This window comes from Mchenga conophoros, linkage group LG7 (genome assembly GCF_057382185.1).
Source record: "Mchenga conophoros isolate Kocher_MC1m ecotype Shallow Benthic linkage group LG7, M_conophoros_male_GT1.1, whole genome shotgun sequence".
NCBI lineage: Eukaryota > Metazoa > Chordata > Actinopteri > Cichliformes > Cichlidae > Mchenga > Mchenga conophoros.
The window spans coordinates 51618572-51644451 of record NC_140532.1 but is presented as its reverse complement, the minus strand read 5'-3'; the positions used below and the strand labels follow the sequence as shown (position 1 = coordinate 51644451).

Here is a 25880-nt window from a genome sequence, read left to right as displayed (position 1 = left end):
TAAAAAGCGCTTGCAGGAACAAAAACATAATATTCCAGAAACACGCTTTGCCGATCCGATCAGCTGTTCATAACACTTCCCACATTGAAAAAGACTCAACGCGAACTATCGCATGTCCGCCATTTCCTGTCTGAAACCAGAAGTGACGTCATTTCGCGGAAAATGTAGTTTTTTACTTGTAGGCCTTAAAAACCTATACTGGTGTTTTTATAAGTCATGTTTGACTTTTCTGAATAGTTGCTGGGATGCTTAGAACTCATATTGCACTGCTGGAAATAGTTTATTTTGATGCACATGCTGTTTTCTTTGCAAATTTGCATCATAGGATTGTTTTTTTGTTTTTCCTGCAGTATATAAAAATTGCTGTATCTCCAAAATAAAACTATGAAGACACTCAAAATAAATTTCCTGTGGTGGGAAACTATTTTTTGCAACTTTTTTGTATTTAAAGTTTTGAGGGATAAGCCTCTTAAATTTCTCCAAGTAGAAATATATGTAAAAAACAAAAACGATTTTCAATTTTTTTGTAGTTTATTGCACTTTTTTGCAATTAATGTAATTACTATGGGCTTAATGCATACATATTATTAAAATATGGGCTATAACAGTTGTATTGATGTATAGCAACTTGAAATGCTCCCAAAAATGGCACTACAGCATGTAAAAAAATAAATAATATAAGCTCTGGCGGACTTGGTTCTATGGTAAGTCTTAAAGGGTTAAATAAATATCGTCAAATAATCGAGATCTCAATTTCAGTGAAAATAATCGTGATTATCATTTTTGCCATAATCGAGCAGCCCTATCTCTGTGTATATATGTCTGGGTGAGCCAGTATGATTGAATGAATGAACATTGTCAGCAAATCTTAACATTTATATGTTTTTAGAAATCATTTATTATAAATCCCAATTCTTTGGATTTTCATATATAATAGGTTAATATTATCTTCCCCCTAAAAATGCCATGCAATGTTCTCCATTTGCATGTGTTTCATGTGTCCAACAGTCTTTAAAATTTGTTCGACAGGTCACTACATTCGAAATTAAAATTTTGATAAAGCCCTGCAGGCCTTTTAGCAAATATTAAATAAATGACACGTTTGCTGTTTTCCTTTTTGACAGGCTTGATGAAAACGAGAAGAGATTTAAACCTGCTCTTTCTGCCTTTGACTTCCAACTCCTCCTTTACAACCTGACGGCTCTCAAGATCAGCAATGCTGGGGGACACAACTGTAAGTGTTGGTTTGTGTTTATGAACTTGTCCCAACAAGCATATCCAATTCATTTTTACATGACTTACACTGGAGCCTTAAATGGGTGGTATGTGCTGTAGGAGCAAATAAAATCTATCAAATCTATTTTTCTGAAAGCACTATTTACAAATAATGCCAACATTTAGAGGCCTACAAAATTACTAAAATCATTGTTTTTTATGACCGTTTTCTTTAACCAGACAGGAACACATTATTCAAGCTGCAGCAGAACTTGCTAGTAAATCGGTGTTGGTGTTTGTGCTCGAGGAATCGTTCAACTGTCCCCTATCTGGCTCTGCAACAGAACGGGACATTTATTCCCAAATGTTTGCGATGAGTTCTTTAAATTTGATAGTTTGTATTGTAATGAACCAGCGGGATCTGAGAGGCATTACGGTGGATTAAAGCGTGGAGGAGACAGAACAGCTGGACAAAATCACCAGCTTCCTCACACTTACTTACACCATTTTAATTAGCTGCTTGGTGCAGGCGTCACCACACAGACTCTTATGTAGTTCCACATGCATGGCGTTTAGGCACAAAAATAAAAAAAACCCACACACACAGGCACACTCATGCATATTCCATCAAGCTGTTTTCTGTACCCACCCACCTACCTACCCACATGAACGTGGTATCAAAGTCAAGCACACAGTTTACACTGCATCTTTTGCACATTATGGGGGAGAAACTGTTAATAACTTGTGTTAGGTCTCAAACTCATTCTCAAACAGTGTTAGAAGTGCTTTATCGCTGCAGGCGGTGCAACAAACTTTAATATCCAAACCCCATAAAGCTGTCCTCTCATCATTCTCATCTCTGCCTCTCACATTTTCCTTCATTCTTTAAAATTCTCCCTGCACCACAGAGAGTGTCTTATTAACAGAACTGTATTACTTAAGTGACAGTATTGTCTTTAGGTTACTAAGGCAAGGCTGTGATGACAGTCGCAGTAAAGAGCTTTTATTTTCCCCACCACAAAAAAAAATTAGGTTTGAAAAGCAAGTGTGGCTGTATTGAAAGTTTATGGGAAATCAATGGCTTAATGGTTAAATGTACAGGCGCCTAAGGAGACCTAAATTGTCAGAGTCTGCCAGGCTGCTGTAAAGTCATTTGTTGCAAGTAAAATCTCAACTGCTCTGACAAGGTTTCCTGCAGAAAAAGGATTGATGGAGAGAACTTGCGCAGCACGACTTAAAATGGAAGCCTTTTAATTAACCAAAATATAGGCTTCAGTATCTGAAAACTGTTTTAATTGCACATTTCCACCCGTTGAACGAGCTAATAGAATTCAGGAGCTACTGGAGAGTAAAGGGTAGAGGCTAAGGCAAGTTGCGGAAAGGGAAGAGGACTGGCTTGCCTACTGATTATCCCTCAGAGGTGTAAATGAACCGTCTTTCATCACCGCTCAAGGAATCTCTGAATCATGGCTTGTTAGATGTCAAGGTCCATCCTCTCCTCTGGTTCTTCCACTGTCTTGCCCCTTGCCGTTTCTGCCACTCAGGTCATTATGCAGTCGCTCATCCACACTTGGTTTATTCCTTATCTGACAACTGCTACATAGTCATACGTGCATAGAATCTGTCCGTCTATCGTCTGTCTGGCTATTGAAAACGGACACGGTAATGTACACCAAAAGTAATTTTGTGTTCTGCGGCTGTGGCTCAGGCAGTAAAGGGTGAGAGGGATACAGTTCAGCATGGCCTGCTCCCATCACTATTCATGAGAGGAGAGCGGGATCTTGAAAACCCCACAGGAACTGCACGTTTGACATACCTCCACAGAGTCTCCTGTCTGGTTTTTTTTTCTTGTCTTGCTCTGCTGCAGTGATTTATTCATTTGCTATATCAAAGAGTCCCTGGATCACAAGTGTACGTGTGTGGGCACGTGCAGGCACATGTGTGTAAGCAAGCATTAAGTGCGGCATTTATGGCCGTGTGGGTGGATGAATCGGTTATTGTGTTAGTGTGTATGTGTGGGTGCATGTGTGTATCTGACTGTAAAATGTAAACACAGGCCAAAACCTATAATGAGACAGGGAGAGAGGGACGGCACTGCAACAAATGCTAATAACCTACTGCTTAACAAGATGCAGAGATCTCCCACTATCACCACCACCACACACACACACACACTTGCACCTGTCGCTTATTCCAGAGAAAGATTTGTATTAACATCTTTGACATTCCTCCTTTTCCTTCCTTGCCAGACACATCACAGCTCGCAGGAGTAACCATGACCTCAGCAGTCGTCTCAGCTGACCCAGCCTTTCCTCCTGCTCTGTGGGTGGAATCCTGTTCCTGTCCCCCGGGCTTTGCGGGCCAGTTTTGTGAACAGTGTGCCCCCGGATTTACCCGGGAAGAGCCTGCTAGAGGGCCTCTCTCGGCATGCGTTCCATGCAACTGCCACCAGCATGGAACGTGCCATCCAGAGACAGGTAATAAGTGAAACATTGACATTGCGTTGTACACAGCTGTGTTCATGTGATAAATTAGAAAAATGTCAGGAATTCATAATGAATTTGGTGCCACTTCACTGACAGCCAGTCAGCAGTATTTCTGTTTCAGCGACTCCAGCTGAAGTAGGGAAAAAAAAGCATGAAAATGTTGAATTCATAAATCAAGTGCATTTCATTTTTAAAGGTGCACTTCACTAGTTTCACAGTCAACGTACTACTTATAGGGAGTGTGCCACAGTCTGTCAAAACAGCTTTTTTTAATCTCTCTGTGTCTTTGGGGGGCCTTGGTTGTATACGAGAAAACATCTTGAGTGTTGGTCAGAAGTGTAAACTAAAGTTTGGAGAGTATAAATATAAAAAAGAAAACACATATGGCAAACTTCACATGGAATTCAGAAGTCAAGAGTGGTCTAAATAATAAAGAATAATCCTTTTTAATAGAGGTGGATTTTTGTAAATAGCCTATAGCTCGCTATCTATTCGTCCATCTGTCCATTGTCACAGGGTCCATTTACTGGAGGTCTGTGGTGAATCTATGTAGAGCCAATGCGGGCTATGCCGATGGCAGCAGGCAGGGAGGTAATGGCGTCCGGTTTAGAAGTGCAAAAGAGTCCACGCACATCCTCCTCATCCTAGGGGGCAGGTGTAGAGCTGAAAAATGCAATAGAGAAGAAGAAGTAATGATTCGCATAATGCAGTTTTGCAGATTCCTTATTTATTGCATCTGGTAATGTTTGTGAATCCAATATCTCAAGAATGAAGAGACATAGGAATTTGAAATTGATACCACAAGTGTCTCTACTAAAAATCCTGGGCGAGGTCAAATCTCAGTGACCTCGATCTCAAGGTTCAGGTCAAAGGCCAGGCTTCCTGAAAATCTTGTGAATGCAATAAGTTGAGAACAAGGCAACGTAGGATTTTGAAATTGATATCATAGGTGCATCTACTAGGAGGCTCGGGATTCTAGTATTCAGCAAGTATTTTTGCAATTGATTTCACCCAGCCAGCAACCCTTCCACATTTTTTCCAAATCATCAGCAGTAGCAAGGGGGTCACCGACTGGTCTCTAAGCCTGTGAGATTGGGGCCTTATCCAGCTTAGAGTTACCAGGGGGGTCTGGATTCTTTCCCAGCATACAGTGGAGAAATGTTGAGTACACCATGCTAGTCCATCACAGGGATAATGGAGAAACACACACATCCACACCTACAGCCAATTGTGAATCACTAATTAACCAAAAATACTGTATTTGGGCTGTGGGAGGAAACAAGATGAGCCTGGAAAATCCTAGAAGTGTGTTTCTCATCTCCTTTTGTCCTAATTCTTGTCCTCCTTTTTTTTGTCCTCTTGCTGAATGCCCACTGTACCAGAATATTATTATGATAACTGACTGCTAATTGAATACTGTTTAGATGCTGATTTCAGGAGCACAACGTTTTACATTGTCAGGCAAAAGAGCACTCACATTTGCATGTAAATTTGCAGGGATAGTAATGTAATTGAGAATGGAAAACAATAACACTGCACTGGATAGAAAAGAAAAAAATACATGTAAACTACTGATGCTAAATGCTTTCTATTGCAGTGTAACAGGAGACAAAACAGTAAACAAATCAAAATACATCTTCCTATTTTGTGTTGTCTCCCCCTTCATATACTGTAATATCACACATTATTACTCCTGTTTCTTCTCCAAGGGCACGCTTTAGCTTCAATGTTTTTCTCTGAGCAGAATCAGAAATGATTGTAACTCTGTGTCTCTCAAGTGTCATAAAATTGTAAAAAAAATACTCATGACTTAAACCTGTAAAGTCTCCTAGTAACCAAAGTAACCGCAAGGTGTTTTTTGGTGCACCACCGTATATCTCTTTGTGTCCAATTTAAGCTAGCGATAGCAAGCAAGCTACCAGAACCGTTAATTACTTAGTCCGGGACTACACATCTTGCCAGCAATTTGCCAGGAAACGCAGAAACTTCCAGCAACCACTCAAAATCAATTAAAGAATACTAAGTTTACCAAACATCCAGTCAGCAACAGTCTCTATGTAGTGTGACTTGAAGGAGCAAAGCTAGCTGGGCAATATATGCCTTCCTTGAAGCTTTCCTTGCGTTTCACCTGGAAACAAATTTACTGGTTGATCACATCAGCCACTCCATAACAATGCAATTTATGAAATGTCGGCTTTTCTGTACTATTCTACATTTGATGACCTGCACGTTGAAAAAACTAACTTTGGAGAGTTAAACTACTCGTCTTATAGAAAAACAGTAAAATGCATTTTGCTGACAAAAACAAATCCAACTGACATTTGTCGCAATTCCCAGCAGCTGTGTCTGGTCATTTGCCTAAATGTGCTAAAACATTATTTGCAAACAAAGAATGAGAAATGCTCTTTCTGATAGATAAGAGTAACAAACCACTGTGAATAATTTCACATATTGTTTTGACAGCTTCAAGTGTCAATTCAGAATCAAGACAAAAAAGTAGAAAAGTGTAAATTTCATTGTGTCATATTTGAGTACAGTTTTACCGTTAGTCTCATGTGGAAGTGCTCAATAATGCCACGATTAGTTTCTATTAGTGTTTATTGTTTATAGAGTCTCTTTTTCAATGTCGGAGGCATTACTAAAAAAAAACAAGTTTTGCACATTACTCATTACTTTCCTTAAAAGTGATGTAGTACATTACTTAATTACTTGCCAGATAAAGTAATCAGTTACGCTGTTTGCTACATTAGTTACGCATTACCAAGCCACTTAACAGAATAAACCTGAGGCTACAGTCCCACACACTGACACAAATCCCTGTCCTGATGACGGCAAATAGGATCTTTCTTTTAGTGTTTACACATGAACACAAAACCAAGAACACAAAGAGTTAAAAGCCAGCCCAAAGAGACTTCAAAGCAGTCATTTGATTTTTTTGCTTTTTCTTTTTTTTATTTATTTGTTTATTTGCTCAATCTTCCTCAGATAATTGAAGGAGCTTTGTAACGCAAGTAACACCGTCATTCTAGCTATAATGTCATTACTGTATTTAGCCCAGTAATGCGTTACATTACTGTGTTACTGAAAAATGTAATGGGATCTAAAATTAACTTCCTAAGACCCAAACTCTTTCATGGCATGCATTTTTAAATTTCTCTTTGCTATTTGGGCTTATTGTGACCTGATGAATCTAAAAACAAAGAATTGTCTTTTTACCTGATATAGTTTCTAAGAGGAGGGAGGATATCAGGCCCTTGTAGAGCAAAATTTAGCATTGTGTTCCAACCCCAAAATGATGTCCAGGACAATCAACAGTAGTAAATACACACAGAACAGGCAAGTATGCAAATCTACTACAAGTGATAAAAAAAAGTAGTACAAGTAGTAAAAAAGCAAAAACCACCAAAATTCTTGAAGTTCTTTGTCAATAAAGCCCAAAACATAAGTAAAAGGCATAGTCTTGGGTGAGTCGTAATATTCATGAAAAACATTTGTAGCCTGAAGTAACTGCCTCCAGGTTACCTAAAAACACCTTAAATACATTTAGCGAGACCAGCTCTTAAAGTTTTAAGAGATGTTGCATCTGATTCCACGAGGAGGGAGCTGCAATGCCCTTTTTCCAAATGAATTTGGGAAAAGGGCATTTCAATATAATGCCATTCAATAAAATACAGATCCAAATCTCTAGTTCTAAAATGAAGTCTGAAGTATTCAGCCAGTGTTACATGACACGAGGGATCATCACGGGTTCTTGAGACAATATTTTCTATCACTGGGCCCGTGAGAGAGGGGAAGAACAGAAAGATGGAGGCTCTTTGACTGAAACATTTCTTTTTTTTAGTCTTTCTAGAACTGACATTCAGTCATCATCACTTCAAGGGAATGTAGCTCAGCCATCCCTCAGGAGCATTGGCAAGCTATCACTCAAAACTTAAAAACTGGGTGGCTCTACTAATACAGCAGTATCCTCATTTCAACTAATCTTTATAATAACAGATAATCTAAGAGTCTGTATTTAAAGTACCAGACTTTTTTTCTTGTGGGTGACAATAACAGCAGTCGGAGCACGCTTTCACATTCACATCCCAAATGTAACGTTCCATAAATGACAGAAGTAAAACGGCAGCTGTTGGGTGTGTAAACAAGTCAACCTGTGTGCGCTTATTTAGATATGCTTACATGTCTGTCAGCGTGCGCTCTTTATTTTCCTCCCTGAGCCTTTTCCACGCTATCTCGTTCGCACAGCTTTTAAACGACTCCATCTCACCAAGAGCAGACAACTATCCCATCCAAGGTCTCACCCTCCATCCTTTATCTTCCCTCAATCTCTCTCTTCCTCTCCTTACCCGTCTTCTTTCCTACCCTACAACTTGAAGACTCAGAGATATGACCTAGTTAAGAGATGCCTGGAGCTTTGGCTGAGAGTGCGCATTATGTTTGTGTGTGTGAGTGTGTGTGGGTTATATCACTGACTCTGTGTGCATGTGTCTGAGGTCCGGAAGCAAGTCTAGTATCACTGCCTGCCTGCCTCTCCCCTAATTAGACTTGTTAACCGCCTCTTGGCTAATGATGTCTAATTTGCTTGCAGATTTCCTGTCTCTTATGTCTCTTCTCAATCTGGTTGTCTCCTTCTCTGTCACACGCTCTTTCTCTCTCCCTCTCTGCCTCTTCTTGTTCGGCAGACTCCCTTGTCAGTCTCTTGCTCTCTCCCGCTTCCTTCTTCCTGTCAGCTAAAAACTCCACCTGCTCTCACCAGTCACCTTGACTTTGTTATGTTTTTTTTCTTCTCCTTTTTACGTCCTTTACTCCCCTCTGTGGGGAGCGTTCTCCAGTTTTTACTCCCTATGTGGCCTTCTGTCTTTCATTGTTGTATTTCCTTTATATTGGCATAGTAGTCCATGCTGTTCTTTTATGCTTTTACGAAGGCGAACAAATGCTTTTATTTTAAATAGGAGGTAGTAGCATTAGTACTTCAACTTGGACCACAGAGAGGGAAAGTGGGGAGGTAATAAATGAAAATCAGTTTTGTGTTTTCAGCATCGTTTGAACACAATCCGTGCAATTTTTATTAACTCAATCATGAACTTGCTTAACAGTTTTGGCATCAAAGTGGTTTATACACAGCAAGCGATACTTTGGAGTGTCGTAATCGTATCTTTATCATTTTCCCCTGTCAGGTCTCCTCAAATTATGAACAATTTTCACTGAACAAACACACACACACATACACACCCACACAGACACTTTTCAGGATGCGTTAAAAATATATACCTGGCTCAGACACTATGCAAATGATGAATGAGAGGAAAGCAATGTGTCCTCTGAGTCATGTATTATAAATGTTTCTTATGATGTGTCCCCTGGACTGACACTTGAATAGCGCTGGCTGTTTATTAGAAAAGGAAGCTAGTTAAAATTATCCTCTTCTTTTTTTTTGGAAATGAATGATGATGGCTTGTCGCCTTGTGAACACAAGCCGGCTTCCTTTATATAACAGCAAGCAAACAAGCAAGAGAGGCGCTCCATGAATCTATAAGTTCTGGTCAAGGGGAACTATCAAAGTAAGTTGATTAGAGACATCCTGTTCATCGTGTGTCACTAGGAGGGCGGACCAACCTGCTGTTTCTTCTATCAGAATCTTAATTGCTGTATAATTACCTAACGACTTGTATCATCATGCGGGGTGTGCCCACAGACAAAACTGGGATGGAATTTATTCGCTGGCTGCCGAGGGAAGCTGCAGCCAATGGTGCTTCATAATCATGATTTATTAACACTCCCTGAGTCGTGTCGGTCCTATTTGCTGTAGAGCAGCACAACAGATTGGAAATGTTAATATTTGTGGTGGAACTCTCTGCCGAGCTCTTGTGCTGCAGGGCCGATGAAGTCAGACACATGTTGTTAGAATGCAAAAAAAAAAAAAAAAGAACATGTGTGTACACTATAGGTTTCCACAGTTTCACAAACCTTTACTTTACTACACCACACCACAGGACCGGACGCATTTCTTTATAGCATGTTGGCTGTGGTAATTGCATATACACCATCCATAAAACTGGGCAGAGGCCCTAATTTATGATCTCAAGGGGGATATGGAGGCATAATTATAATGTATAGATAAAATGGGAACACTCAATTTTCTATGCACCCCATATTGCAGGAGAGCGCTCATTAATCAAAGAAACAATTGAAACACACGATGCTCTCAACACTGTGCTGGTTAGTGAGTGTTAGGGAGCTTTATCTGAGTTCCCCTGTTAGCGCCTCTTTCTAATAGGCCTGTGTTCTCTTACAGGGTGCGTTACATTTATACTTACGTCTTAAGAAAACACTACCATCACTGGGAGGTGGTCGGTATATATAAAAGCTGCAACATCCATCTCATGTACAGCATTGTGCAAAAGACTTGGGTTTTCAAGTTATACATTGATTTGCATGTCATTGAGTGAAATAAGTGTTTGATCCTCCAGCAAAACTTGACTTAGTACAAGAAGACAAGAACCCTTCTCAGCCTCTTTACAGAAACTCTTTAAATCCTTTAGGTTTCTTGGCTGCTGCTTGGAAACTTGAAGCTTTAACTTCTTCCACAGATTTTCTATCAGACTTAGGTCTGGAGACTGGTTAAGTCGTTCCATGACATTAATGTGCTTCTTCTTTAGCCACTCCTTTGTTGCCTTGGTGGTAAGTTTTGGGTTACTGTCATGCCGGAAAACCTACTCAAACCCATCTTCTGTGTTCTGACTGAGGGAAGGGGGTTCTGGTCCAAGATTTTGCAACACAAGGCCCCCTTTCATTGGCCCTCAGTGCAGTGAAGTCATCCTGAACCCTTAGAACAAAGCATAATGTTTCCATCTTGACTGTGTGGATGGTGTCTTTGGGTCATACTCAGCCAGTTTCTTCCCCCAAACATGGTGGGTCGGTTTGATGCCAAAGAGCTTGATTTGGTTTCATCTGACCACAGCGCCTTCTCCCAAACCTTCTCTGACTCATTTAGATGTTCACTGGCAAACTTTTTAAGACAGGTCTGTACATGTGCTTCTTTAGGCAGGGGAACCTTGTTGGCGCTGCAAGATTTCAATTCAATCTAGTGCAGTGTGTTACCAATGATCTTGCTGACTGTGTTCCCAACTGCCTTCAGATCATGAACAAGTTCCACCTTTCTAGTTTTGGGTTGCAATTTCATATTCAATAGACCTTTCTTATGATCATCCTTACCCCAAGAGATAAGCTCTTGCATGTAGATACACAGACAGATGGCAACTGATGGTCATTTTACATTTCTTCCATTTCTGAATAATCAAACAATAGCTGTCAACTTCTCGCCAAGCCTCTTGCTGATTGTCTTGTAGCCCATGCCAGTGTTGTGCAGGTCTACAATCTTGTGCCTGACATCATTTGGCTGCTCTTTGGTCTTGCCCATGGTGGTGGAGAGGTCGGAATTGAAGAAATTGTTTATGCAGACAGGTGTACTTTGTACACATAACAAGTTGAGATCAGCAGGATCGGTAATTGATTGATTGTTTCCTTGTAATCTGTGTGCCTCTTGGACACACAGCCAGTCTGTGGGAGCCAGAATTCTGGCTGGGATGTAGAGGACCAAATACTTAATTCATTCAGTGACATGCAAATCGATTTATTACATTTTACTAATCTGTTGTTTTCTGGATTTTTTTGAAAGTGAGTGCAAACCAACAAATTCAGTAACCAGTATAAATACTTGTGGGGGGATTTCTGAGGACATTGCTTCAATTTTCTTTTCTTTTTTATATCTTTTGTTTGTGTTCAGGTCGGTAAAATTCCTTTTTTCTGTGTAATTTTATGGATGTAGCTAGTTCGTTGCACTGAGTTTTCCTTGTCTGAACTGATTTCATCAGGGAAAGGTCGAAACCTTTTCAAATCTGCAATCACTGACAGTGTGACTAGAAGCTAAGACAGGCAGAGAGAGTGTGCACATTGTTTATCTTTCTGTTTATTTTTGTGTAGAATAAATGTGCTGGTCGTGAGGAGATAAGTAAAGCGTGCCAAATAGGATCAGCAGTAGAAATTACATGGAAAGATGCTTTGTAACGGACTACATCTGTCTTATTTTGCACTTTTTCACTTCCTTTTCCCCTCACTGTCGCTCCTCATATCCCATCATGCTGATACAGGCCAGGCATTTCAGGGCTTAGCCTGCAACAAATGCAACCCACCAGAGAGATTAAGGGGCTGAATAAACCACCACTAGAGCCAGCTTCCCTCTGTATCAGTTCTTCTGCCTCAACTTTCTCTGAAAGATTTTTCCAACTAATGACCTTAGAGAGGCTGACGATGGCATTTAAGGAGGCATTTGGGAAATGCGCGCCCTGACTTCCTCTATCTCCTTCTAAAGTGCCCCTTTGTTGGTAAACACGGACTCACAGCATTCTCCAGTTTAACTTGGCATTCTAATGAGCATGCAGTAAGCAGCACACTTGGTCATTTCTTCATCTGTGCCTTAATTGATGCAAGGAGACAGGTACTCTGGGTGATGGCCTTTATTAGCCTGATTTCAATGTACTTCACTGCTCAAAAGCCCAGACCAGGAGAAAAAAAATCGCTTCAGTTCCCTGACCTCCTCCACCAGACTGCAGTGGGCGTGACATTTAGTTATGCAAAACCAGTGCACATTATTCAAAAATTTGGCCCTGCACAAATGTCAAAGTGAGAAACAAGCATATGCTGTTATGAAACAGAACAAGGAAAAGAAAGACCTTTTTATTCAGCGGCTTTGGAGGAGATGCACATGCTGTATTCAGGTGCGTGTGATAGACTGAATGAAGCTGGCCGTCTTCATCGCCTGAATATTAAAGCCAAGTGCTGAAAACACGTGATTTGTCTGCATTTATAAACTGGCCCAATGATCCCAGTTTGTGGATGCACAGCGTGGACTTACAAACACAGCTAACGATCGCTCAGATCAAACTGAGCTTCCTCTTCAAATCCCTATAAACTAAATACTTAATCCCATCACTTCACATTAATAAAAATGCACAAATACCTACCTCGTGTGTGATTTCCCATTTATAATATTCTATTTGTGCAAAGAAAGAGAGAATAATTAAATGACTGAATAAAACAGACCCAGTGTTGTTTTTAATCATGCCTGACTTTTAAAATAACAATATTAAATTGCAGTTTTGTGCCACATGAACCCATTATTGCGTTGTTTGTGTTAATTATTTTATAATGAAAATGATGTGGCAATATGCTTTTGGCTGGAAACAATTGGAAAAGCCCTGAGAAGGATCATACTGAGGATTGAACATTAAAACCGCTCCTTACATTAGGTACTAATTGGATTCAGAATGGTTGACCACTTACAGATGGGCAAAGATTTAAAGAATAAAAACAAGAGGGGAAAAAAATCTACCGCCATGATGGTGCTTTGGACTTTGCACTAATTGCCAATGTCAGTTCTAATAAATGAATTAACTATTTAAGCTTAATCACAGATTGTATTCAAAAGATGAAGCAGCTTCCGAGTGAAGCCAATTTGGAAATGTGCATATTTTGTAAAAGCCAGCAAGAGCCAACTCCTCTGGTTGCAAATCAGATTGTATAGTCTTATGTGAGAAAATAGCCTTTCAATTATAATTTTCTATGGCCTCTTCCAAGACTTTATTGGTGTGTATATGTCCTGATATGATAGGTGAACCTTCACTACATGGACAAAAGTATTGGGCCATACCTTGTATCTTCAAATTCTGGTGTTTTCAGTCACGTTGTCACAGGTCCATAAAATCAAGATTTTTGCCATTCAGTCTGCCTTTACAAACATTTGTGAGAGAATGGGTAATTCACCGATGCTGCTGTAATAGGATGCCACTGCAACAAGTCATAAAGGTCTATTCTCCTACATGTTCCACAATCAACTTCATTGGTACAGAACATGTGAAGTTACAGGGCAGCGTCGTCTAGTCCTCAGTCACCAACGCTCTACTGATTCACTGACTGCTGAGTTCCAAACCATTTTTGGTATTAACATGAGCACAAGGAACTTCATTGAGTGGGCTTCTAAGGCTAAGTAGCTCCTGTAGGTGTAATCAGTAGGTTGCCCAGTACTTTTGTCTATGTAGTGTATCTTTTCAAGAAGATCAGAGTGTTGTACAAAAGGAGGATTAGAAAAAAAAAGAATAGATAAGAAATAAGTGAAATATATCTTAGTAGGTGCTAAACATACACAGTCATGGACAAAAAAGATACAGACAGACTCAAATGCTAGTAAGTAAAAATAAGTTTAATGGTGCATTCCTGAAGAAGTTGGTAGTCCCAGTCAGAACTTTTTGTGGAATGCCCCCTTAACTTCAATTTTCCTCTTGGAAAGTCTTACCATAACACCCTGAGGTGGTAAATCCAATCCAGTTAGCAATCCAAGATGGCGGCACTGAACATAAACCGTAGTAAAACTGTAAACATTTCATTTGTACTGCCACTGTTATGTATTATTGACTCACTAAATGAGCCATATGTAGAGCACTAACCAGACTCTGTCTATTAATGTGTTTTTTAAGTGCAAAGTCTCATGCAGTCTTGTGCTGTTTTGCTAGTGATGCTATGAACCAAAACAAGTTTTTTCTCTCCTTTTCTGGAATGCGCTCCAAGGTATCTGGAATGCGGTATGGGCATAATTTTAAAAGACTCAAAAGAAAGGAGAAAATTTGACTTTGAAGGGAATGCTGTTACACAGTTTGGGGGTAAACACAGAGAGGACACGGTCTCCTCTGGGTTTAAATCTAGAGTGGGGGAAAGCCAGAAGCATCTGACCGGAGGGACCTGGAAACTGAATAGGGTTGTAGGGGTCAGCGATGTAAGGAGTCAAGCCATGAGAGGCTTTGTAAACAAGCAGGAAGCTCTTGCAATTGATTCCACACCTCACTGGCAACCAGTGGAGAGAAGCTACCAGAGGTGCAATATGATCTCTTTTTTCGTGTGTCTATGAGGACCCCAGCAGCAGCATTATGGACAGGCTGTAGACGGGACTGAGAGGACTGACTGAGACCAGAGTAAAGTGAAATGCACTAGTCTAAGCAAATGAATCTCAATTTTGCAATGTCTCAGAAAAAAAATCTGTTTTATTGTCAACAGCTAAAGGAAATTCTGTTAAGAATTGGATGCCCTCAAAGCGTATGATGATTTTATCCATCCTGGGATTGAGGACACGATATAGTTGAATATCATCAGCAAAGCAGTGAAAGGAAATATCGTGTTTACTGATGATTTGACCCAAAGCAAGCACTTTCTGATTGCCAAGTGTGAGCGTGCACTGCTCGGTCGGCAGGTCCACTTTCAAAAGCACCAAGATGGTGGAGGTCAAAGTGCTCATCTCAAAGCACGTGTGATATCCTGGTTGCTACATCAATCATTTATATGCAGTCTGGGTTTATAATGTTTAGTAGTTCCCCCTTTTCACTTGAGCTTGTTTGTCATTAGTTTGATGGCTATTTGCTCACAGACTAAACAGCTTTAACCTGATGATAAAACTTTATATACGCAACTGCCAACGTTGTTACAGTTCATCCTGAGGTTAACATCTATACAGTGTGAGTGCTGCGATTCAAATTTAATGCATGGGAATCCATCTAACATGTGCAAAGACAAAAAAAAATGGATAAACTTCCAAACCTATAAACATAAATGTTTAGTTGTTGAGGTACTTTAGTCTAGGGGACGGCTGAAGTAGTCAAACATCCTGAGTTTGTCTCTTCATGCCATATAACACGGCTCACCGTGGATCTTACAGTTAAGTCTCAGATAACAGTCTCACCTTTTAATTACATGAAAAAAGAATAAGCAGTTTAAGATTATTATTGATTGGCTTTTTTAAGCAGTTTTATGGAATTAGCATTTAATAAGACATCATAAATCTCTTGTTCAGCTCCTCCCTAACATCTAGGTAACCCAGAGCCAGAGTGAGGCAACATGAGCTACAGCCACTGCTGTTAGAGTTTCCATCCCCGGGATACCCAGGGGGCCTTGGCTGTAACAATTTGGCTGACAGCGTCTATACACAAAACAGCAATTGATGCATTTATTTTCCACAGTCACAGCACGACAGAACGTATTTCCCCAGTCATCCGTACTGCACACATTATGTATGGCGCTGGACACAATATACTGCCCCTCCCTCTCTCCTCTGCAGCAGTCCACTTATTCAGAGCCCATGACAAGCCACATCTGCAGCAGCAGTCACTAGCAGCATATCTGTGTTAAATTAGAGAACAACATCGCCATAACAGTCGCGCAGCAGATTTAACCCGGCTTCCACCCTTGAGGCCTTAAAGTGGCAGGCCAAAAAGTTCTCTCTCTGTCTCTGCTTTTCTTTCCTCCTTCCCTTCATTAAAGCAGTGTGTTCACATGCATTAGTAAATAAATTTCCTTGGCCAGAAGCATTTTAATGTTCCAGTGGGCTAAGGAGACAAGCCTCCTGGAAAATGTGGAGCTCTTGAAAAACTCATGTTTGTGAAATCACATCCGTGCGGCAGTATTGTTTAATGTGCATGGGAGGGGGGGCAGAAAATGTAGGAATCTGTTATAGTCCACGATTATTTTCATGCGTGTTTGTGCTGAGTCGTGAAGTGACGAGTAGCCTAAACACTTAAGTGGCACAGCTGAGTTGCTTGTTTTCCTTGTGTGTCTGGCTTCACACGTCATCAAGGGCCCCACACGTCGCCCTTCATTCTCAGAAAGACCTCCCAAGATGGTGCAGATGACACGCGGTGATCTTAAGAAACTCAATTTAGTCAGAAAATAAATCTTGAGACTTTAGAGGCAAATGTAATAACAGAGGAGAGTTGGGCTACGATCTCTTTCAAAACAAAACAGACACACACACACACAAAAAAAATATTTAAGAACCATCTCTCCTTGGAATATGTTTCCTCCTTTTCTGTCTCCATCTGGTGCTAAAGTTATTACAAGCTACCACGAGCGGCGATAACCGCTATCTTTGGAAGAACGACTCCGTTTGAGAGAGGAGCAGTGAATGATGCTCAGATGTGAACGAGAGAAATGAGTGAAGCCGCCTGTCTTTCATTTGTTCCACAGTGGCCGCCTGCGCCCCTGCAGCTATCTCTCAGTGATGCATTCCACTGTATTTCTATTGGCCACAAGTGGCTCCATTAATGAAGCGCATTAGTCCTGGGTATGAATGCGCTCCTGCAGAGAGAATGAGTGCAGGGATGGGGCGCAGGTAGAATAAGCACTGGTAGAAAATAGCTTTTTTGGAGTGTGATGTATATATATGATGGAGGACTCGTCTTTAAGAAAAAAAAAAACAAGGAGAAATATTGCTCTGCCATCACAAAAGAGACAAGGAGAGCAGAGCACTGAAGTGCAGGGCTCCTTAGCTGAAAGGGGAGGAGCGCGAGAAGGTGAAAGCAGAATAGGAGGATTGTGTGGATTTGTCAAAGGATTCAAAACGCACTGCTCCAGACGTTAGCATCACAGAAATCCCAGTTCATTAACAGGCCGAGTGAGCGGTCATTGATCCATTGATAAAATGATTCTCAAGGGATGCGGTTGGCATGACGATGAGGAGCGTCACGTGATCCTGCCATTCAGCGTCACTTTGCGATCCGTGCCGTTAGCTTTTCTGAGGAGCCGATAAAATGATAATAGCGTCGAGGAGGCCCTCGGTGGCTCCGCTGCCTCATATCACGCTCAGTCATCTTCACACTCAGTAAAGTCAGCACATTTCTGCTGCCATTAAATTTACTATGGCTCATTGGGGATTGACACTGCACAACATCAGTGTCATTGGAATGCCTTGTGAAATTCAAGAAAGACTCACTTCTTCATGCTGGAAACAATCATTATTGCTAAATGCTCTGTTTAAATGACTGGCATTACATGCTTGAAAGTTACTATCATTCACCTCACATCGTCGAAGAACTAATAATTTTTTTTTTCCCAGAAGTCTACACTTCATGAGGCAAAAGCATAATTGTTACCGCTAATGACTTTGCAGCTTTTATTCCATCTCATATACTCGCAGGTTCACGATGGGGGGGGGGACACTGGTTGCGGTGACCCCCCCCGCCCCCCCCCCATAACTAGAGGCAAGAATTTATTTACTCCAATATTCAGTAGTGTGAGCTGATTTAAAAATGCACAGCAGAGAGCTTTTCACTGAATTACACCGTAGGCTATGAGGGGAGTGATGGGAAATTTTAATGAGGACTCAGTAAAAAAAAAAAGAAAATCACATGCCTGCAGATTATTTGTGATTCATGTTACTGGTGTTCTGTAGAAGATATAAATAATATATATAATTAATTATTATATAGATAATATTTGATTAATACTAAAACACAAAAAAAATCTTGCAGTGCACCAAAAAAAAAAAAAAGCGCAGTCACACAAAGAAACTCAAATGCAGATACTATTTTTATACCTTATAATTAATGTCTTCCAAGAATGTTAGCACTTATTATTTTGTGGTACACTAATGTGCCACTTTAAATCATGTGAGAATTTTTTTTGTCTTAATGGCTTCAGAAGTTGTTGCTCAAACCGCTACGTAGGTCTCTTCGATTCAGCGTGTGACTTCAGAGCCACGGCAGGTCACCGAAAGCTGCTTTACATTCACTCCATATACCCATACATTATATCAGTGCCTCCACTGCTGTGGGTATTTTCTACGATTATCATGTCATATCATTCAGCACTACCCGTAGCTTAATGGATTTTGAAATGTGACATGAGGGCAAAAAGCAGCTCAGTAAATCGAGCAGAATTCATCGGGGATTCTATGCACGCGCATGTATATCAACACATTTTGCACGTGAGTAAATCCTTTAGAGTGGCTTAAAGGTGCAAGTTGTTCTTCAAAAGAGGTTTCAAAACAACAGTTTGTTTTTTCTGTTTTTTTTAGGACATCATAGAATTGGTAATCTCTCCCACTTGGAGGGGGAATTGCTTTACTTCTTGAAGGTCTTTCGGACCACATTTGGCTTATATTTTTCCCAAAGCAATTATAGACTGGGTGAATTTAGTTGTCTTGCGCTCTCCGCGGTGGGCTGTGGAGAGCACTATGTTTTTTTTTTTCTTTTTTTTCCCTTTTATTAACAGAGCTGGAGTATCTATGGGGAGTAGGTGCAGTGATGGTCAGAGACACAGCGTCCTCTGCTGGTGATGAGGAAAACGTTGTTTTCTGTCCCCTGTTTGTGAGATAAACAACACTGTCTAAGCAGGTGTGCATGTGCATTACCAATGTGTCTTTTTTGTGTGTTTTTCAGGTGTATGTGAATGCTCAGACTTCACCACCGGGACGACCTGTGAGCGCTGCCTGGATGGTTACTATGGCAACTCTTTGATTGGCACACCTGGTGATTGTCAGCCTTGCCCTTGCCCAGGCCAGACCAGCTGTGTCCAAATTGCAGAGACAGGACAGGTGGTCTGTACCAACTGCCCTGCAGGACAGACAGGTGACGTGAACAATTTAAACAAATTCGTATGGATGGGAAGCACACTGAGTAACGAGCTTTATGTCAAGATCAAAGCAGTCAGAGCGTCTCCACACGACAGCGTGATACTGAAAAGATGGTGGCTGTAGCGCACTCCACCTTAATTTGAGCTGAGGTCGGGTGACGGTGACCTCCAGCAGTGTTCTTTCTCATCTATTCATCTATTTCCTGCCCGTCTCTCTCTCACCTCATTCTCTGTGTAGGAATGCGCTGTCAGAGGTGTGAAGATGGCTACTATGGTGACCCCCTAGGGCTCTCAGGGGCAGCTCAGCCATGTGCGAGATGCAACTGCAATGGTAATGTGGACTTCAACGCGGTGGGAATATGTGACCACGTCACTGGGCGCTGTCTGAAGTGCCTGGGACACACGGAGGGAGATCACTGTGAACGCTGCCAGCAGGGTTTTTACGGCAACGCCCTGGACCAGACAGTGGGCCAGAAGTGCAAGTGTGAGTAACCGAGAGTGTGCCGGTAATTTATTATGACGCTACGATGTCAGTGCAAGATGAGCAATGAAAGATGGGTCTCCTGAAAGAGTTCCCCTGCACTTATAGATGTGTTTGGCTTGCTTCCCTTGGAAACATCCACTGCATTCAACCTTTTTTCCGGCAGTGTTGCATTTAAACTGTATCAGCATACAATTCATACTGTCATATTGTTGTGTTTACAACCAGAAAGCTAATGGACATATTCTACTAAAGGCTACTTGACCTTCAGGTTGGACTTTTAAAAAGAGGAAAAAATAGTCCATTCAAATTGCCTTCAATTCAAGAGTTCTATCTTGACAGGTATAGCTGTCTTGAGTCATGAAAGGCAAAAGCTGAAAATGGTTTGAACAAATGGCTGTGGGTCAGAAAGATAACACAAAAAAGAAGAGACTCACTGGGCTGGGAGAATGGAAAGCGGGGGAAAAAAACTAACTGAAGTTACAAAAGCAGAAACAGTAATAGCTGTGACGTGTTTGTCCTTTGATTTTCTTATCCTTTTCTTATGCTTCATTCTACCACAGTTGAGCCTCTACAGAACAGAACAACACCACAGAGGGATATAGGACTTCTATTATTCTATTCTTTGTCTTTTCTTATTGTTTTCATAATGAATTGATAAACTGGGAAATGTAATATTTGGTTTGGCTGGTGACTGAAATCAAGCTGTATAACATAAACAAATCACTCATAACTGCAGATGTGAAAGCAAGATGTTGTGTTAGCTATTTGCTGATATATTACTATAATCATTTATAAAGGATGAGAAATGAAAATTTAAAAAAAACACTTCAACCCTGTTATGTTATGATTGTTGCACAGGTTGGCCACCAGTGGCACTCTGCAGCTTCCCTGTTAGCAACATGTGTTTGGAACACGACGAACAAGTAACCCACATCTCCTATTGAGACAATAAAGATTCCAAAACACACGTTTTTGATCGATGTAAAGGTATCAAACTCTGCACTAAAATTGGTCTACACAAAGATGCATATCCCTAGATGTTTCTCCTGGATCATTGTGGCTTGTTCTTAAAATCAAAACTTTATTTATCTTTGTTCGTCATACTAGCCTATTTAAATAGATGACAAATACAAGAAATCCAGTGTGCCAGTTGAAGATATACAAAGTAGGCGTATCTTGTACCGCAAGCTGTTTGCAAGCTGCAAACAGATTTTTTTGTTTCAAGTTTTGTGTTTATTTCCTTTAGCATGCAGCTGCAGCTCTGCTGGAACATCTGGGCATGTAAATGAATGCCATCCTCAGACAGGAAATTGTCATTGCCTCAGTCATGTGACCGGACGGGATTGCAGTTATTGCGAAGTTGGCTTCTTCAACCTCCAACCAGGCATTGGATGTGAAATGTAAACAGATCCCCTGTGCGCTTCAGAGTTGATTTGTATGAAAAGCAGTAATAACTATTCTTAGAAGCAGACTCTATCATTAATGTGTCATTTTCCTGCCTTCCTCAGATGCAAATGTAATCCAATTGGCTCATCGTCACTGGCATGCCATCCAATCACAGGGCAGTGTGTGTGTCGCACAGGAGTGGAGGGGAGACTGTGTGATACTTGCCGTTTGGGCTTCTTTGGATTCTCATCACGAGGTTGCAGAGGTACAGTACTTTACTCGAGGCATCACAACTGCACTATGTGCCATCCTCTAATCCTCTAATACTTCCTCTAATACAGATCACACATGAAGGCATTTCTAACTCTATAAATGTTTATCTCTGTTGCTTCCCCGGCTCTGCCATCCCCTTGTGGTCCCATCTTGCCTCACCAAGCCTGTAACTGTGACCCGATGGGCTCCGTTTCTATGCAGTGTCGCAGTAACGGCACCTGCCACTGCCGCCAGGGCTTTGTGGGTTACAAGTGTGACAAATGTGAGTTAAACTATTTCCACAACAGAGCCACACACCAGTGCGAGGAATGCCCAGTTTGTTATGGCCTTGTCAAGAAACAGGTGGGTCTATGTTTCGTTAAATTGTTTATGTTCGTTAATATTTGCGTTTGGAAGAAAAACAAAAAATCAGGATTTTTTAAATTTTTACTGCTTCGAATGACAAATTAGGGCACAGCATATAAAAATAAGCATTTGTAGTCAAATGGCAAACATGATAGCAAAAAAGCTACACAAGTTGACTGTGTTGGGAATGTGTATTCCTTAAATCTGCTTTGCGTGGCTGGCCGTCACTGACGGCTGTAACTGGACACAAGCACTTGGTATTTGTAAGAGTGCCATCTGTTGGTCAGAAAGCATCATTGCAGGTAAAGATCGCCATACAAGACATTCAAGTTAGAATAAGGAAGAAATTATATGGGATGTCACGGTTAAAACGGGACCCAAGTTTACATACACTTCAACTGCCAAGATAATGTCTCTGAAAGTATGTGATGTTAGCATGACAGCTAGGATGGCCTAATACAGTGTTTCCCAGATAATCTTCCTGATCAATTCTCACGGCAGACCTATGTGCCGCGGCGCAGTGGTTGGGAAACACTGGCCTAATATATGAATAAGCATTTTTCACAGGATTGTGTGCAGCTAGGTGCTGCTAATGAAATGCATTTGACAGACATCATCAGCAGGTGTGAACACCTCTATAAAAGGAGGAGTTTTGAGAGTTTACTGGAGCATTCAGAGCGTCCCAGCAAATTCAACCCAAGGTCAAGTTGTGCAGTGCTGAGAAATTGCAAAAAAAACCTGAGAGCTACATCTCAGGTGTCAGTTAGTATGTTAAATGTTAAAGTTCAAAATAGTACAATTTGTCTTAAGAGAGCTGTGCATATACCTGCAAACGACAAGCCAAAATTCCTCCACAAGGATGTGAGAGGCTGATAAAATCATACAGAACAAAAATCACGTCAATTTATTACTGCTAAAGGTGGATCTGGAGTGTACGAAGGACAGCACAGAGTCCTTTTCTCACGATAGTGTTTTTGTCCATCAATATTCATTCCTCTGTGAGCTCTATGTGGTCTCTACAAAAGAAAATGTCTTGCTATTTAATGCTCGATAGTTGGTTTAACTGTGTAATTTGATCTTTGGCAGGTTATTGGATAGATTTTTAACTTTTTTATTAAAAGTATCTGGCAATAATGACCCAATGAAAAACAATAATGTTGAGTTTTAATATAGTGCAAGGTTAATAAAGAAGTACAAATTAAAACCAGCTGCAGTTGGTCCTCGCAGTCCTGCTTTTCCTACTTAGGAAGCAGTAGACATCATGAATTGAATATGAATTCTTTTTTGTTTAGGAATGGACCTTTTTATCTGTGTTGACTCTGCAACTATTTAATCAATAATTTCTTCTACAAAATGTGAGATAATTCTGATCAGATTGAATGTACTTATGTGCATTTCTATAGCACTCTCTAGTTTTACTTATGACTCAAACCACTTAAAGACTGCGAGTCACATTTTAACCTTATATACATGCAGCGCTTTACTCTATAAACTTAAAACACTTTATCTCCTTCACGTTCAATTAACCTAACATGTCTTCAGACTTTAGGTGGAAGCAGGGCAAAAGCTACGCAGGCAAAAAGAGATCATGCAAACGCCACACACAAGCTTACTCTGAAGCAATATTGTAAACCACTAACTGCTGTGCCGACTGGAGCCTACAATTCAGTCTTAAAACACTCTAATAAAAGTGACGTGTAGCATTTTACAAAATATCGCTTCAGTTTAGGTGTCAGTGTTTCAGACTATAGCTTTCTTGACCTTGCATTGGGTCTTTATTTTCTGCACCTTCCCACATTCTCACTATGTTCCTTGCAGGTCCGTGCACTAGTCCATATTATTGTTTTGCACACCTACGCAAGGTGTTTTTGGCACACTTTTAATGCGTGAGAGGCAATTTGATCCTGAAATAACACAGTCCCCATAGTACATCCTGCCTTTGTAGACCCTCATGGCAGCCATATGGCTCCTTTGTATTTGTAGATTGCAAGTAAACAGTGGCTGTGCAGTGAAACAGAAAAATGATCTCCCGCGCTGCTCCTCTCTGTCCCTTTAGATTTGTAGCAGCCCACGTCTGTATGCTAAGGTGCCGTGTCTCTGGATTTGCCTTCTGAGGACAATCCAATAGCGCAGATGTGTTCTTTCTGTTCTCTGTGCATTTTCTTGTTCCGGCTAAAGTGGCTGCATGTTCTCACCGGGCCGACTTGTACCTGTGTGAATGCATGCTGTGATTTCCACAGTGTTAGCGATTCAGTGAACATCCCAACCCTTGTCTGCTGCGAACACCTGCAATTACTCTCACTGTCCTGAGTCTCCCCCAGCTCTCGCTTTCTGCTGCTCGCGCTCTCTGTCTTTCCGCTCCTACTTTTCCTGTGGTTCAAACATAGAAAGGGGGGGAAAAAAGACTAACGAGCACAGAGAGAGAGAGGTTGAGAAAAGACAGAGACGTGCGAGGGACGATCAAGAACGGTGTGAAAAAGCCCGTGGATGACAGCAGAATTTAGAGGAGAATTTTATTTTATTTTTTATATATTTTTAAAATGGACGGGACTTGATTAAATGCAAGAATGAATAACTCAGAAAAAGCACTCACTGTTTTATCTGAGTGGTGTTAAGCTGACGAGGCCTTATTAATACACTGATGATTGCTCTCTAAAGTGATCGGCAAGAAATTCCTGCTAACACAGAACACACGTGATGTGCACACACGTGCACAACGTACGGCTACCAGCTTAACAAAAGGTGTAATCACAGCCAGATCGCAGGCTCTATTTATATAGCTCTGGACTATTTTTTAACTGCCGGGGTCAGCAAACTGTTGCCAATCACGGCACTTTTATTCCATTTTCAGACCCGGACTTCCATTCTCTAAGAAGTCTAATCTAGTTATCTGCAGAAATGCTTTCCTCGGCCGCACGCTATGCGGGGAATAGTGAGTGGATGCGGACATGAAAACAGTGTTCTGTGCTTATCCTGTTTTTGGTATTCATTTATTCATTGCTTTTGGTGAAATACTAAATTTTGATGTTTTGGTGCACCAAGAATCTGAGTCCTATCTCAATCCTTGCATCTGAATAAATAAATACAGATGGAGGTAGATAGATATTCTGTTGTGGTGTTTTTGTTTTGTGTTTTTTTTTTGTTTTTTTTTTTTTAAACCCGTATTCTCATTCACACCTTCGGTGAAAAATCTCGATGCTATTACAGGCGGAAAAGCTCAGGACTCGGCTGCAGGATTTGGAAAAGCTCCTGGCTCACTTTGATTGCAGAGGTAGATTCGGGAAGCGGCACCACCTGCTGAAGTATCACATGGCCAGGCTTTATGAGCATGAGCACCAAAGGGAGGATACTCTGCCCAATGCTCTGGAGGATTTTCTGGCCTTCCAAGGTATCAGCAGCCAGGAGCCGAGATAATTCCGCTGTCACTCCTTTTAATGTTTCCTCCGTGGTCGTGACATCTTGCGAGGCACTTGGCAGCCTTTGCCTTGTGAAACATGATGCTCGCTTAATGTGCCATTGTAACCGCTGTGTCACGCTTTGGCTATGAGATGATAACATGCCATATCAGTACATACAAGACCAGCCGCAGAAACTTGATGTGAAACCGCTCCCGGCGTTTCGAAAATCTGCTGCTGTTGCTCTGTGTCTGTCTCCTCCAGTGTGACTGGGCTACATATACAACGCAACAAAGCGATTAAATCAGGAAGCAAGGCGACAATGCAAACCTCTCCCAATTACTTTAACACAATGTTGATATATCCTCATTATCTTTGGAGGGGAAAAGGCTTACAGGCTCAGCTGCACAAGCCAAATGGAGACAAATCATAACAATATAGAACAGGGCGCCGTGTGACCAACTTAATCCCTGTTTATATGACAGCCAGGGCATCGCTAATCCCTGCTTATTATGATTATAGTTGCAATCATGATAACAGTTGCCCAACAATCGCCCTCCCATCACCCACGCTATATATACACACACACACGCTGTTACCAGTCGTGCTCTTTAAGGCACTGGATGGCCCAGTAATGATTTAATGAGTATGTGGAATCAACGGACTCGCTGTGTGGGCACACACAAGCTCCTTCCTTCTCATTTTATCAGACACGGAGTCAAAGCTACAAGTAAAGCATGTCCCAAAATGAAGCAACAAAGCGGACAGATTGTACTAATTGTTCTGTAAAATGCCTTTGCAGCCAGTTAAATTAGAAACACGACAGCAAACAAAGTGAAATTGCAA

At 41.1% G+C, this 25880-nt stretch overlaps 1 protein-coding gene across 1 annotated transcript in view; it reads left to right on the top strand.

The window, feature by feature from the left end:
• The window catches only part of lamc3 (laminin, gamma 3), a 154391-nt gene that overhangs the window by 110844 nt on the left and 17667 nt on the right, over positions 1-25880 (top strand). The window contains exons 11-18 of the mRNA XM_085280052.1: positions 1125-1234; positions 3465-3692; positions 18959-19147; positions 19390-19635; positions 20882-21035; positions 21144-21286; positions 21458-21636; positions 24847-25027. Coding sequence (XP_085136178.1) covers positions 1125-1234; positions 3465-3692; positions 18959-19147; positions 19390-19635; positions 20882-21035; positions 21144-21286; positions 21458-21636; positions 24847-25027 — 1430 coding nt within the window. The remainder of the gene's footprint in view (positions 1-1124; positions 1235-3464; positions 3693-18958; positions 19148-19389; positions 19636-20881; positions 21036-21143; positions 21287-21457; positions 21637-24846; positions 25028-25880) is intronic.